The sequence below is a fragment of the Prorops nasuta genome, unplaced genomic scaffold (assembly GCF_024137725.1).
Source record: "Prorops nasuta isolate Cenicafe-Biocafe unplaced genomic scaffold, Cenicafe_Pnas_1.2 PNAS00005, whole genome shotgun sequence".
Lineage (NCBI taxonomy): Eukaryota > Metazoa > Arthropoda > Insecta > Hymenoptera > Bethylidae > Prorops > Prorops nasuta.
The window spans coordinates 4,105,039-4,117,212 of NW_027116802.1; the positions used below are offsets into that span (position 1 = coordinate 4,105,039).

The 12,174-nt window shown below is 31.3% G+C and overlaps 3 protein-coding genes across 4 annotated transcripts; 1 reads left to right on the forward strand and 2 right to left on the reverse strand.

Annotated features, from left to right (window-relative positions):
• Positions 1-2,261: 2,261 nt before the first annotated feature.
• Positions 2,262-7,186, reverse strand: LOC136773574 (zinc finger protein 800). Of its 2 annotated transcripts, XM_066727348.1 has the most exons (9): positions 7,038-7,186; positions 5,889-6,267; positions 5,483-5,806; positions 5,298-5,420; positions 5,228-5,249; positions 5,000-5,140; positions 4,775-4,932; positions 4,002-4,695; positions 2,262-3,924 (listed from the first exon to the last, which is right to left on the reverse strand). In XM_066727348.1, exons 2-9 carry the CDS (start codon positions 6,264-6,266, stop codon positions 2,717-2,719), a joined length of 3,048 nt encoding a protein of 1,015 aa, XP_066583445.1. In that variant the 5' UTR covers position 6,267; positions 7,038-7,186; the 3' UTR covers positions 2,262-2,716. The 2 variants fall into 2 exon arrangements, with proteins under 2 accessions (XP_066583445.1, XP_066583444.1); XM_066727347.1 differs by having other exon boundaries at positions 5,228-5,420.
• A 177-nt stretch (positions 7,187-7,363) lies between these two features.
• On the forward strand, positions 7,364-8,891 carry Uqcc1 (Ubiquinol-cytochrome c reductase complex assembly factor 1). The gene is made up of 6 exons (XM_066727356.1): positions 7,364-7,646; positions 7,764-7,989; positions 8,060-8,132; positions 8,205-8,371; positions 8,475-8,669; positions 8,755-8,891. The coding sequence occupies exons 2-6, from the start codon at positions 7,789-7,791 to the stop codon at positions 8,836-8,838; spliced, it is 720 nt and encodes a 239-aa protein (XP_066583453.1). The 5' UTR covers positions 7,364-7,646; positions 7,764-7,788; the 3' UTR covers positions 8,839-8,891.
• Positions 8,892-8,968: 77 nt separating this feature from the next.
• Positions 8,969-11,812, reverse strand: LOC136773575 (sphingomyelin phosphodiesterase-like). The gene is made up of 8 exons (XM_066727349.1): positions 11,675-11,812; positions 10,934-11,250; positions 10,396-10,779; positions 10,151-10,323; positions 9,874-10,074; positions 9,463-9,814; positions 9,194-9,384; positions 8,969-9,115 (listed from the first exon to the last, which is right to left on the reverse strand). The coding sequence occupies exons 1-8, from the start codon at positions 11,748-11,750 to the stop codon at positions 9,019-9,021; spliced, it is 1,791 nt and encodes a 596-aa protein (XP_066583446.1). The 5' UTR covers positions 11,751-11,812; the 3' UTR covers positions 8,969-9,018.
• Between the last annotated feature and the right edge of the window lie 362 nt (positions 11,813-12,174).

Below are 12,174 nucleotides of genomic sequence, written 5' to 3' on the forward strand. Positions count from 1 at the left end.
AGCCTCTGCTTTTATTAGCAAACTAATAGTTCCACACGGCAGTGATGCCAGAATCAAGCTTTTAGCAACAAAAATGAAGATAAGCGCTAGCAAGCAGCAGTATAGAAAATTTAAAGGGAAGCGGTACAAACACAACTATGCCTGGAGAGCATAGGTGTGATTTGGACTTCAGGCAACATTGGCTTTAGAAGAAGAGCGACTACCGCTAACCGTGACATTTTTACGTGTCATCCGTGTGAGGTGGTCCTGCATTTACCTAAAAACTCAAAGCAAATAAAAATGCTTTTCCTAAATTGATTTTTAATTTTGATAAAATGGTCAAATGTAGCCATTAATTAATTAGATTTGGTAATAAATACAGAAAATGCGTTTTATTATAACAAATGAGTTGAGGTAAAATAAACTCAATGTTTTTATATTAATCTGTTAACAAATGCATTTTTTTATTTATTATTGAGTCCAATAAATTAATGGTTATTAAAAAATAATCCTTGTAATGAAAAAAAAAATTAAAAAATTTTAAACTTCACCATGACTCGAACACGAGCCCACCGCATCATAAACGGCAACCTTACCGCCTGCGCTACAGCGCTCACTTGATGTACCAAGAGCAAAACAGCCTTTTAAAGACTGACTACAATTCTTTCACTAACTCGTCATAAACGATCAAGAATTAGCTGCAATAATAAATACATTTATCTCCACAGCATTATTGCACTAAATTTATTATGTTTTTAATTTGAAGCATATATTTTACATGAAGATACGATACTTTAAGGATGTTCATGCAATACTCTAAATACAAAACTATTCATATGCTCGTTTATCATAGTTATTCGACTACATATAACAAATATTATAATATTACTTAATTAATTTATGATAGTTGAGCATATGAATAGTTATTATATAAAGTACTGAATGGTTACCCTTAAATTAACATATCTTCATGCAAAATGTATGCTTCAAATTAAAAACAATAAATTTAATACAATAATGCTATGTAGATAAATGTATTTATTATTACAGCTAATTCTTGATCATTTATGACGAATTAATAAAAGAATTGTAGTCAGTTTTTAAAAAGCCTGTTTTGCTCTTGGTACATCAAGTGAGCGCTGTAGCGCAGGCGGTAAGGTTGCCGTTTATCATGTGGTGGGCTCGTGTTCGAGTCTTGGTGAAGATTAAAATTTTTTCATTTTTTGTTTCATTACAAAGAATTTTTTTTTAATAACCGTTAACTTATTGGACTCAATAATAAATAAAAAAATGCATTTGTTAACAAATTAATATAAAAACATTGAGTTTATTTTACCTCAACTCATTTGTTATAATAAAACGCATTTTTTGTATTTATTACCAAATCTAATTAATTAATGGCTACATTTGACCATTTTATCAAAATTAAAAATCAATTTAGGAAAAGCATTTTTATTTTATTTATTCACTTATACCATAAGTACATCAACTGTCAGATAGATCAAAGCTGTCACTAGTCACTACTCCTTATTTCTTTATTACACTTTATTTTTCCGTATACTAACATTTGTCTTCGTTCACGCCGTTCACGGTGACAGGCTGTGAATATAATATATATAATTTTTGATATATTACGTTCTGCATTTAAGATGGCTACTGACGTATTTCCGCTGGCAGTATACTTTGTGCAGTCTGCATTCCTTATATCAAAATTCACTTACTATAGAGCGTAGTACTATTCAAGATGGCGGACTTGGCAACCTTGCTTCCCGACCCGAAGCGTTTCAAGTTCCAAGCAGTTCAAAGTTTCAACTGTTCCAAGTGGCGCGCGCTCGTCGCCGCCGCCGATCGTTCATGGGTGCATTCCAAATTACGCATGAAGCGCATAGAATGTACAGTTTATGTCACATTTATTATAGAATTTAAGTGCTTACTGCGCGCATATGCGTGACTCGGAACGCACCCCATGTAAAGCACACTCACACACTTGTCGCTAGACAAGCTTTCATTTTCATCCATTAGATGGCCCCACGTTTCGTGTTATCCTCTCAGGTTCTCTCTCATATCCTATTGGACAATTATTACAAATAATTACAATTATTGTTAACGCCATTAGTTAGTAGCATAAAAGAAAAATACTTTAATAAATTTAATTTCGATAAATTATATATATAAAAATTAGCTTTTTGACATTTTTATGATTTTATTACAATTTAAATAACATATATCAATACTTATGACAGTTGGCAAATAAAACAATTCACTTAAGACATAAACGGCACTTTATTCTATTTCCACAGATAATAAAGAGTTAGTATAATATAATTTAATTTGCTTCGTATATCGTATTTTTCCAGGTTTCTTAATATCGTAATAAAAGCTAGAGAATCTCCACACGATATGAATTACTTAATATTAACTATATTGAATATACATGTATTATCATGAAACTATTATTGTATGTATACATGTATCTGCTTTCAAATATTAGGTCTACTCTTTTTCGCTGCACTATCGAACTGGTAAAACTAGTTGAAATAAGACAAACCTATGTTTTCTCACCCTAACTCATTGCACTAGTGCAGCAATGCAGTGAAATAGAAAAGACCAATTAGGTAATTTAAAACAAATCATTAAAAATAAAACTCCTTTGAAATTTTGCATTTTCATAACATCTTGTTGTTAATATTAAATAACCAGATTATATCAATCAAAATAACATACATTACATAGAACGTTATTTGTATGCCGTAATTTTCGGCCCTTCACAACAGCTATTCTCGATTAATTCCAACTTATTCGCGTCAAAATCTTCCTGGATAAAGGAATCATTTGAATGCACTCCTTCGTCGTGGTTATTTGTTTGGCATTCTGATTTTCTGCATGTTCCCTTAATTGAGAAATCCCTACTTTTCTTTTCTTTTAACGTATAAACAAAGTCTTTGTCAACTGCTTTCACCCTATTTCGAATAGGCCGATGAGGACGCTCTTCCTCATTTATAGCGGAAGATGACTTGTTCACATTATCAATTTGCGATGAATTATATGTCTCTTCTTCCATTTCATCTTCAAACTTCCTTTTTCGACTCTCGTTTTCATCTTTTTCCAGTGAATTTTCTGCTTCCGTAGAACCAAAAATAACTTCCATCACCATACGACGAAGCTCAGGATCAGAATCCAATAAATTATTTTGTCGTCGTGCAATAGTTTCTTTAGGAGGATCGGTATCCTTATTAGGATTATCATAAACATTTTCTTCAGAATTTTTAGCCATATCGTTATGAGGATATTTAATATTATTATATTGGAAAGATGAACTTTTTTCAACATCCGGATTATCTGTTTTAAAAATATCTGGAAAATTAATAATTTCTGGTTTAATTTTTATATCGTTATCTGCCGAATTGCCTAGATTTAAATACGCTATCTCTTTAATGACAATAGCATCATCATTCACTGCAGTATCTTTATTTTTATCAAACGTCGCTACTGTAACATCAGAGCGTTTTATTTCTTCGGTAACATCAGTTTCATAAGCATTATTTTCATTCAGGAAATCTTTATTTGAAGCATACTCCTCTTCTGGTATTTCTGCTATCATCTTTTCTAAAATAACACGATTGTTCTGTGCATTATGGATTTTATTGCAATGTGCGACGCATTCGCTCTTAATGAAGCATTTAAAATCACATGATCGACAACGGTAGCGATTCCAACCAACGTGTACGGCCATATGCCTCCGTAAATTAGGTTTTGATGTGAATTTACGTTTGCATAAAAGGCACTGCAGTTTGCGTATATTTGTTATATATGATATTTTATCATCCATCAAAGCCGTGTAATCAATTTTATTTGACGATTCACTGGACGATAGCCTTAATGATTTAGTCTTTCCAGAATTATCGTCAGCTGACACGGTATTAGAATTTCTCCCTGTATCATTCTCTGTAATATGACAATAATAATTTCTTATAAATTTATATTATAAGTTACCTAATTACGATATATAAGAGAAATCTTACCCCTCGGAAGATAAACATTTTTTTTTAAATTCTTAAGAGATGTTTTACGTCTTTTACTACCAGTTAAAGATTTTTCCACTGCAGGTTCAGGAGTGTATTCATCTTCTGGTAAAAACATAAAATCGGTTAAAAGGGGAGTTTGTATTATTGGTGCTGCATCAGATGAAAAAAGTTCAGGATTTGAATTTTCGCCATAGTCACATTTATCGTTCAATTTATCCCAGTCATCTTTGCTCAAAGTTTCTACTGCTTCAACGCGAATTGTTGTTTCCAATTCTGGAGAAGCGGATTTGTTTCTTCGATCTATTCTGCTCGTTAGAGTCCCATCAATTGGTAAATTAATACCATCATTTGCAGTCAAAACATCCGTGGTATCTGAGGCATTACTCGAAAATGATTTTTCAGAATGTAACGACGATTTATCTGAATTTACTAAAGATTTGTCCAAATTAATAATAGGACTGTAGTATGTCGTTTTATTTGAGCCTACTAATAATCTGTTACAAGTTGATATATCAGAACTGGATGAAGATTTATCAGAATTTTTCTCTTTACTATTTGAATGGTTATTAGCGGCTAAACGCTTCTGACAATTCTGAGAATGAGAAAATAAAGCAACTTTCCTTTCAAACCGTTTTCCACAAATTCCGCATCTCTGTAATTCTATATCCAGCTCTTGATTTTCCATCCAATCCTGAAATTCCGAGTTAACAATCAACAGTATAATTTTCAATACTTTCATACTTTTATTGATGTTTCAACAACCAATATACCTTTGTGTTATTGTTCATTGACAAGTTTGTAAGACTTAATGATTTGGCCAATGTTGTCTTCTTACTTATATCCTCCGCTGCAGTTGTTTCTCTACGAAAAGCTCTTTCTTGAATTTGAGATCTTAACTTACGCACTTGGTCATTTGATTTCCTATGAACTATTGTCCAAATATACAAGTACAATAATTAGTTTAGAATTATAAATGAGGAATACATTACTTTTACCTTTGAATAAATGGCGATATACACTCCAAGTGTTTGCAAATGTACTGGAACAACAGGGACATGGATAGCACATGCGATGGGTTGTATGCAAAGTTTTTACATGAAACGTTAATGTTTTCTTTGTGGAAAATCTTGCATTACCTTAAAAACGGCAAGAATAATTTTTAACTCCTAAAACCAAGATATTTGGATGTTTTAAGTAGAAGGTCCTTAAATGAATGTACTCACAAATAGAGCAATTTAAATTTTGTAATGTAGAACTATCGGCATTTGAGCTACTGTCATCATCACTCGTACTTAATGTTATAAGATTCTCATCACCTCCCTTGTCCTTGTTATTAGCTTGGTCAAAGTCTATTAGCAGGCCATCTGGACCAAGAATTCCTGTATTTTCATCAATTATACTGTTTAACTCAATTACCTGCAATTTAATAAGATTTATCTTGTTTCATTGTACGAAGTATCAAATAATTAGGCTATTACCTGGTTCTTCATCAGTTCATTTGACATGATTGGAAAATCATTGTCCTCAATAACAGTTTGATAAGCTGCATTTAAATTACTTCCAATTGGCTCCAAAACTATTGGATTTTCATTTAACTGAGTAATTTTCATATTTTCCTGTTTCTCAGGACTTGACTTTCCATTAACTTTTAAAGAGTGCTTCTGTTCGAGCATACTAAGTATAGAAGTTAAATCTTTTCTTTCATCCATTCTAACTTGGCCTCTAAGAATTTTACTCTTCTTGGAACTATCATCTGTATTTGGTTCATGACCAGGTTGGTGATGTAAATCTCGATTTTTGATCTAAGGAAGTTAAATGTGTATATTAAACAAACTTTGGTTGCATAGCCAGAATAATAAACATGCATAGTAATGACAAACTTACCATATCATATTTATTTCTAAATTCTCCAAAATGCTCTAAATTAAATTTGTTTGTACAATATATTCGTTTGTGTGAAATAAAATTGGCCAAGCTTCTAAATAAACTACGACAAATACGGCATTCATAAACAATATCACATTCTCTGCTTAAAATTGCTTTAACCTCATTACTGCCCGTTTCAAAAAGTTTTGTCACTTGAAATAAACTTGATACACTTATGTCAATTGGCTTATGCAGTTCCGATAGATCAGGGGTATCCACATTCTGTGCCTCTTTAGGGGTATTTAACTTATCTTGTGCATGTTTTGCTTGTAGTTTTTTAGTTTTGGCTGCTCCACCTGCTCTAGCCACTCTAGCTTTTGATCTACCAGACTTCATGCTGCAAAAAGGGCATTTCAAAGATGATTCTTAAAAGTTTCTTATAGTATTTAACCTTTGTTACACCATCCACACATTGATAAGAATGATTTGGATACAACAATTTTGTTGTAACAAATTTGGTATAATAATTGTAAGTGAGTATAACCAAGGAAAAATGGCATTAGACATGATATAATATCAGTTTAATTTGTGGGACTAATGTTAATATGAGTCATGAAAATTAAAACTTTATTTTACTACTATGCAATGAAGAATTATTCATATTCATTGTTATACTACAAGTAGTACAAATAAATAAGCAATATTTGCTTGTCAATTGCAAAAAATATAGTATTCAAGAAATTTAACAAAAAAGTTTAAAATACAATTATAAACAAAATTGATCCACATATTTCTTATGTTTAATGTCTATTAACAGTAATCTTTGTTACAAACATCTATACTTAAACAAAATATTTCTCCCGTTAAGTGTTACACCTCTCATTTATAATATTTCTTAGAAGATAAACAATTTTGTTAAATGAAACTGAAATTTTACAAAAAAAAGTAATGAAGTATTTAATTTACATACACAAATGAAAAAAGTATATAAAATAAAGAAATACAATCATATGTTATATTATGTATGTATATGTACTCTATAAGTATTACAATTAGGAGTTGATTAATAAATAAGAATCTAAAGGGATATTGCAAAAAATTCTTAATGACAAGAATTATATAAAAAATATATGTAAAATCATGAAGAATATTACGATTTTTTATTACATTTGATAAATGTACTGAGAACAAGCAGTAAGCGCCTAGTGCTGTCTCTCCTTCATTTTATGTAATGAAAATCAACTTTTGTTCCCAAAATTTCTATGCAACTCACAAGTTTAATAATTGATCTAACAATTTCCGTAATTAATAAAACACTCTGTGTAAGAATCAACAAGAAATCCTTTATAAATCCTGGTCTCACGATCTGTGAATCTTCATCACCGGGAGACCTCCATTTTCAGTCTTAAGTTCTTATACTCCCCGTTTGATCAAACCGACCAAAGCGACAAGCGACAGAGCGACCAGAATCGGAAAGCCGCTGGCCACGGTTGACGGCCACACCACCAAGGCAGTAGGCACCAAGACCAAAGGCTTTCTCGATTCTCGCGAGTAGTCTCGCTCGAGCAGCACTTTACACTAGTTTACCCGCTTACCCAACGTACCAAACTCTAAAACCAGCCTATCAGCTGTCTAGCTCCATAAAATTTAAAGTACAGTGAACCTAATCAGGTCTATCTATTTACAGTCTATATTTTTCTGACAACGTGCTTTATGCACTCTCCAAGTATCATTGTGACAATCTTGTTAGGCAAAATTATATTTTATTCACATTAGGTAAAATATGTATCCTTATCCCATCTTATCATAATTATTAATATTTACTAACCTCAGTTGAATTATGTTTTCTTAATTTTTTTTATAATTAAATTTTTGTTTGTATTATATAACTAGGTTGTTACATTTTAAAAAGAAACAGATGAATTATCTGTGGAGGCAGAATGCAAGTCTTCCTATTGCCTTTGGTAGATTGGGTGCTTTACCTACTTGTTACGTATCGCCTTTGATAAAGAATAAATTCATTCATCTGGGTTTAACATCCCCAGCATCATATATAAATGGCAGTATTATAAAGAATGCTATTAAAAAAATTGGTACAAGTAATAGATTGTTAAAGTATGTAAGTATCCTCTTTCCTGGTTATGTTTTGTAAATGATAACTGATTATTTTGAAATCTATTATTTTGCAGAGAATGTTAAATAACAGTAACCTTATTTATGAAAATGTTGTGGACACATTGAATTATGATCTATTTTTTAAAGGTAATTTATATTCTAAAAACATTGTAAGAATTACCAAAGAGTAATATTTTAAATTTAAAGTTTTATTTCTAGAATTCAATATGCCAGATACATTCAATTCTTGGTTTCTTATAACAGAATTGCATATTTGGATGATAATGTGTCGCTATATGGCTGAGGGAAAAAATGGACAGTATATCAGGAATGCAATAGTTCAAAAGATGTGGACTGATCTTAAAAATAGAGTAGATAAATTAGGTGTAAGTTATTTATTTGTATATTTTTTAAATCAAATGTTGTTTTTATTGCTATATGGTAAAAATGAAACAGTATTTAATGTGGTAATGGAAAACAATTTCACAGACCATAACTAGTTCTAAAAAGAACAAGCAAATTATGCAAATAGGAGAGCAATTTCAAGCAGCTATAATTGGATACGATGAAGCAATATTATCCAATGATATGGTATTAGCTGGTGCATTATGGCGTAGGTTTTTCCTTTCGGAGTGCAATAATCCACAACACATAGAGATGCTTGTATTATATGTCAGGAAACAAGTATGTAGGCTTTAACATTGAGAAACTTTTAAAATATTCATCAATTCAATCTGTACAAAAAATGTAATTTCTTATATTTCTACAGATGCAAATGTTAGACAAAATACCACCAGATGAAATTCTGGATCAAAGGAGCGTAAACTGGTTACCTTTAGAGAAAATCAAATGATATGTGTTGTTTTTATTCTTGTACATACTAAAAAATAAATAAACTTATACACAGTTCAAGTTTTTTAGTCAAGACATGCTTTTATTGAGATAAAAAAATACTTATAATGATAATTTATTAACAAGGTAAATATTTTTTTAATTTCTATATTTTCATGAAACCTTTGTATATTAAAAAAGTTCAATATCTATTTACAATAATACGATTTATGTAATCTTTTAAGCAGTTGGAGCTGCAAGGTATCTCAAGAGCTGGGTCTGCATATTTCATAAAATTTCTAAAGAATGATAAATTTAAAGTTAAGATGTATGATCTAACAATTTCATTTAGGTAAAAGGGCCAAAATAGTACTTACCTATGGTAAAGATTAAGCATATTTTCATCTATACTTATCCTCTGAAGCCAATTATGCAAAGATTGCAATGTAATTTCTGGAATCTTATATTCTTCTTTGAATGAATAAGATTTGTACCACTTGGGCCGCTGGTCTGGAGTCTCATTGGCTTGTGTTAGATTGTACATCCAATTGTCAAAATCTTTCACTTCCTGGTTACAAAAAATAAGAAAAGGTATAAAAATCGATATTATTTTAATTACATCAATCAATGCTTCTTTATAGCTTACCATACTATTAACGTTGAGTGAATATATTTTGTAATTGGGATTTAGGTTGGCAAATGTTGTTGTGCTCCCTCCATTCCAAGCTACATTGATAGGCTTAGCAAGACTTTGCGCCTCATATATCACTTGCAATTCGTCGTTGTGCGTGTGTCCATTAAACTGAGCAGTTACGATATGTTTAAATCTATTAATAATTTTTAAATATTCTCGACGACAAGTGCTAAAACAGTCAGCATCCCCGGGGGGTATATGTGCTAATATATGAACGAATTCCGCATCGTTTTCAGCTTTCAATAGAGTATCAGCTAACCACTGCAATTGGTCACTTGGATCTTGTGGTTGGTAGAAAAGCCACCTGTACAATTTTCAGTCATTTATCCCATTATAATATTCCTTATTTTCATTTCAACTTACCAATTATATACATAGCAAAGATTATTATTAAGGCTAATGATTCTAAAGCCTTGTCGTGGTGATACGGTATAATATCCTCCTTTCAAGACAGTTGCACGTGTCGATTCGGGTAACCAGCCATAGCCGATCCACAAATCTGCTAGTGTTCTATACAACCATTCCATACTATCTCTATCATCTTTGATGGTACCAGGAGCAAAACTGAAATTATAAGAATAATAAATAAAATTGGTAGGAGTATTTAACAGTGGTAAAATAATAAATTTAAGCCTCTTACACATTAGGTGGATGGGATTCATGATTGCCTATCACAGGAAATACTTTGGTATGATTAAAAGTTTCATGAATTTTGCTATATACAGCAGTCAGAATTTCTACATTTCCATCCTTTGCAGTTTCCCACACTCCATGATCTATTATATCTCCAGTAAAGTATACGTATTCTATGTCCTACAAGTATTTTAAAAGTTATTATAAAAATATAGTTTAAGATACAATTCGGAAAAACGTAAAACCATTTACTTTATGTGTTGAATTAATATGATCTAAGACATCTGTAACTGCATGCCATGGGCTATCACAGTGATTGTAGTCTCCCCAATAGCCAGCCAATTTTCCTTTGTCATTTGTCACGTTCTGTCCTATGCGACAACAGGCGGGTTCGCCACATTCTGCATTTCCATTAACCTCATATTTAGGATCATAGTGGATATCAGTTAATTGGAGTAATTTTAAAATTTTGTTTGTATCATCAACGCGTATTGTTTTAGCTGGACTAGTATCAATATTAACTGTCCATTCAAATTCACTGCTAATAACAGAACAGGAGTTATGCTCCAGCATTACACCACATATGTCGACTGCAGTTATATTTGGTTTTAAGTCTATTATACGAAGAATAATTGGCTGTAAAAGAAAAATATTTAATTTATAGTAATTGAAGTTATTAAGAAAAACACTCTCGGTGGATACCGCACTAATAAACTAGTGACACTTGAATATTGAATCAGATAAATAACACATGTAATACTAAGTACGCTGATCTTGAAAATATATTTACCCCATTCAATTGAATTAAACCTTCACAGACATTCTCTTTTTGGAGATTCAACAATTTACATAGTTTAGAAGCTCTTGTTAAAATATCCTCAGCGCTCTTACCATCTCTTCTGTACTGGATAAATACTTTAAAAGTAGCTATGCATGTTTTGCATATAACTGTATGCCTTTCTCCAGTAAAATAATTGTAATTTTTGCGCTGTAAGCTTGTGGGGAGCTTAAATAATTCGATCATTTGTTTGAACGAATCAGTCTCTTCGTTCGACTCCATCCATGTTTGAAGTTCGCGTTCTAAAGCTGATTCCGCCACATCTGATGCTACTCATAAAAAAATTATTTTGGCTTATTCAGCCTTCATAACGCAAGAATATTTAACTTGTTATCTTTAACATCTAATTTCACTTTTAATCTTACAGTCACAGAAAAATTAGTATATTTTGATCTGTTTTTCAGCGAGACAACAGCAAGAATAACGAAACTGCGGATTATTGTACACATAATAAATAAGACGAAGAATATTTCTTTTTGGAGCAGATTAATCATGCGACTTAAACGTTAACTTTATACAATACATTTTTATTTCCGTTTTAAATACATAAGTTTTACGCTGCTAAAATCCATTGCAATCAATACGACCTGTAGTTAATATTCACCACTACTATAGGAATATTACACTGTTGACATAATTATACTTGAATATATGAAACAAAGTTATACAAAAAATAGAAAAAACTATTATTACCTTTTAAAACATTGACTTTTGCATTGCTTGTAGCGAAGAACAACAAAAGGTAGGTGAAAATTATATGCAGTTGCATGTTGACAGATTTACTGAAAGTCCGGTGTTAGACTGTAGCCGGAATGGCTAAACTAATTTCCGTTTATATAATAAAACTAATCTTCTCCCCTCTTTACATCAGTGTTTTCTATGTTCAAAAGAAAAATCTACTCACGTTCGAGAGCAACGATTAAACTGATTGTGACCTAATTATCTATCTCCTAGCAATTTATTGATTGTGTATATTATATATATATATATATATACACTTTTGTGCTTATCGCTTGAATTACTCTATATACATATATAGAGTGTCTTGCGTAAGACGCCCCAGAGTATGGATACAAAATAACGTGTATCTCTGTAACTGTAAAGGTATTCAATTTTTTCATATAACCTTTTTGAAAGTAAATAACAAGATGTTTCGAAAAGGTCCTATATAAAAATTGAATATCTCTTATAGT

Coding starts and splice junctions, on each gene's coding strand:
- LOC136773574 (XM_066727347.1), bottom strand. CDS start 6,266: ATGAAGTCTGGTAGATCAAAAGCTAGAGTGGCTAGAGCAGGTGGAGCA. Junction 5,807..5,888: donor TTAGAAATAAATATGATATG/GTAAGTTTGTCA, acceptor TAACTTCCTTAG/ATCAAAAATCGAGATTTACA. Junction 5,421..5,482: donor ATGAACTGATGAAGAACCAG/GTAATAGCCTAA, acceptor ATTAAATTGCAG/GTAATTGAGTTAAACAGTAT.
- Uqcc1 (XM_066727356.1), top strand. CDS start 7,789: ATGAATTATCTGTGGAGGCAGAATGCAAGTCTTCCTATTGCCTTTGGT. Junction 8,372..8,474: donor ATAGAGTAGATAAATTAGGT/GTAAGTTATTTA, acceptor ACAATTTCACAG/ACCATAACTAGTTCTAAAAA. Junction 8,670..8,754: donor TATTATATGTCAGGAAACAA/GTATGTAGGCTT, acceptor ATATTTCTACAG/ATGCAAATGTTAGACAAAAT.
- LOC136773575 (XM_066727349.1), bottom strand. CDS start 11,750: ATGCAACTGCATATAATTTTCACCTACCTTTTGTTGTTCTTCGCTACA. Junction 10,780..10,933: donor GTTTAATTCAATTGAATGGG/GTAAATATATTT, acceptor TTTCTTTTACAG/CCAATTATTCTTCGTATAAT. Junction 9,116..9,193: donor ATGCTTAATCTTTACCATAG/GTAAGTACTATT, acceptor ATCATTCTTTAG/AAATTTTATGAAATATGCAG.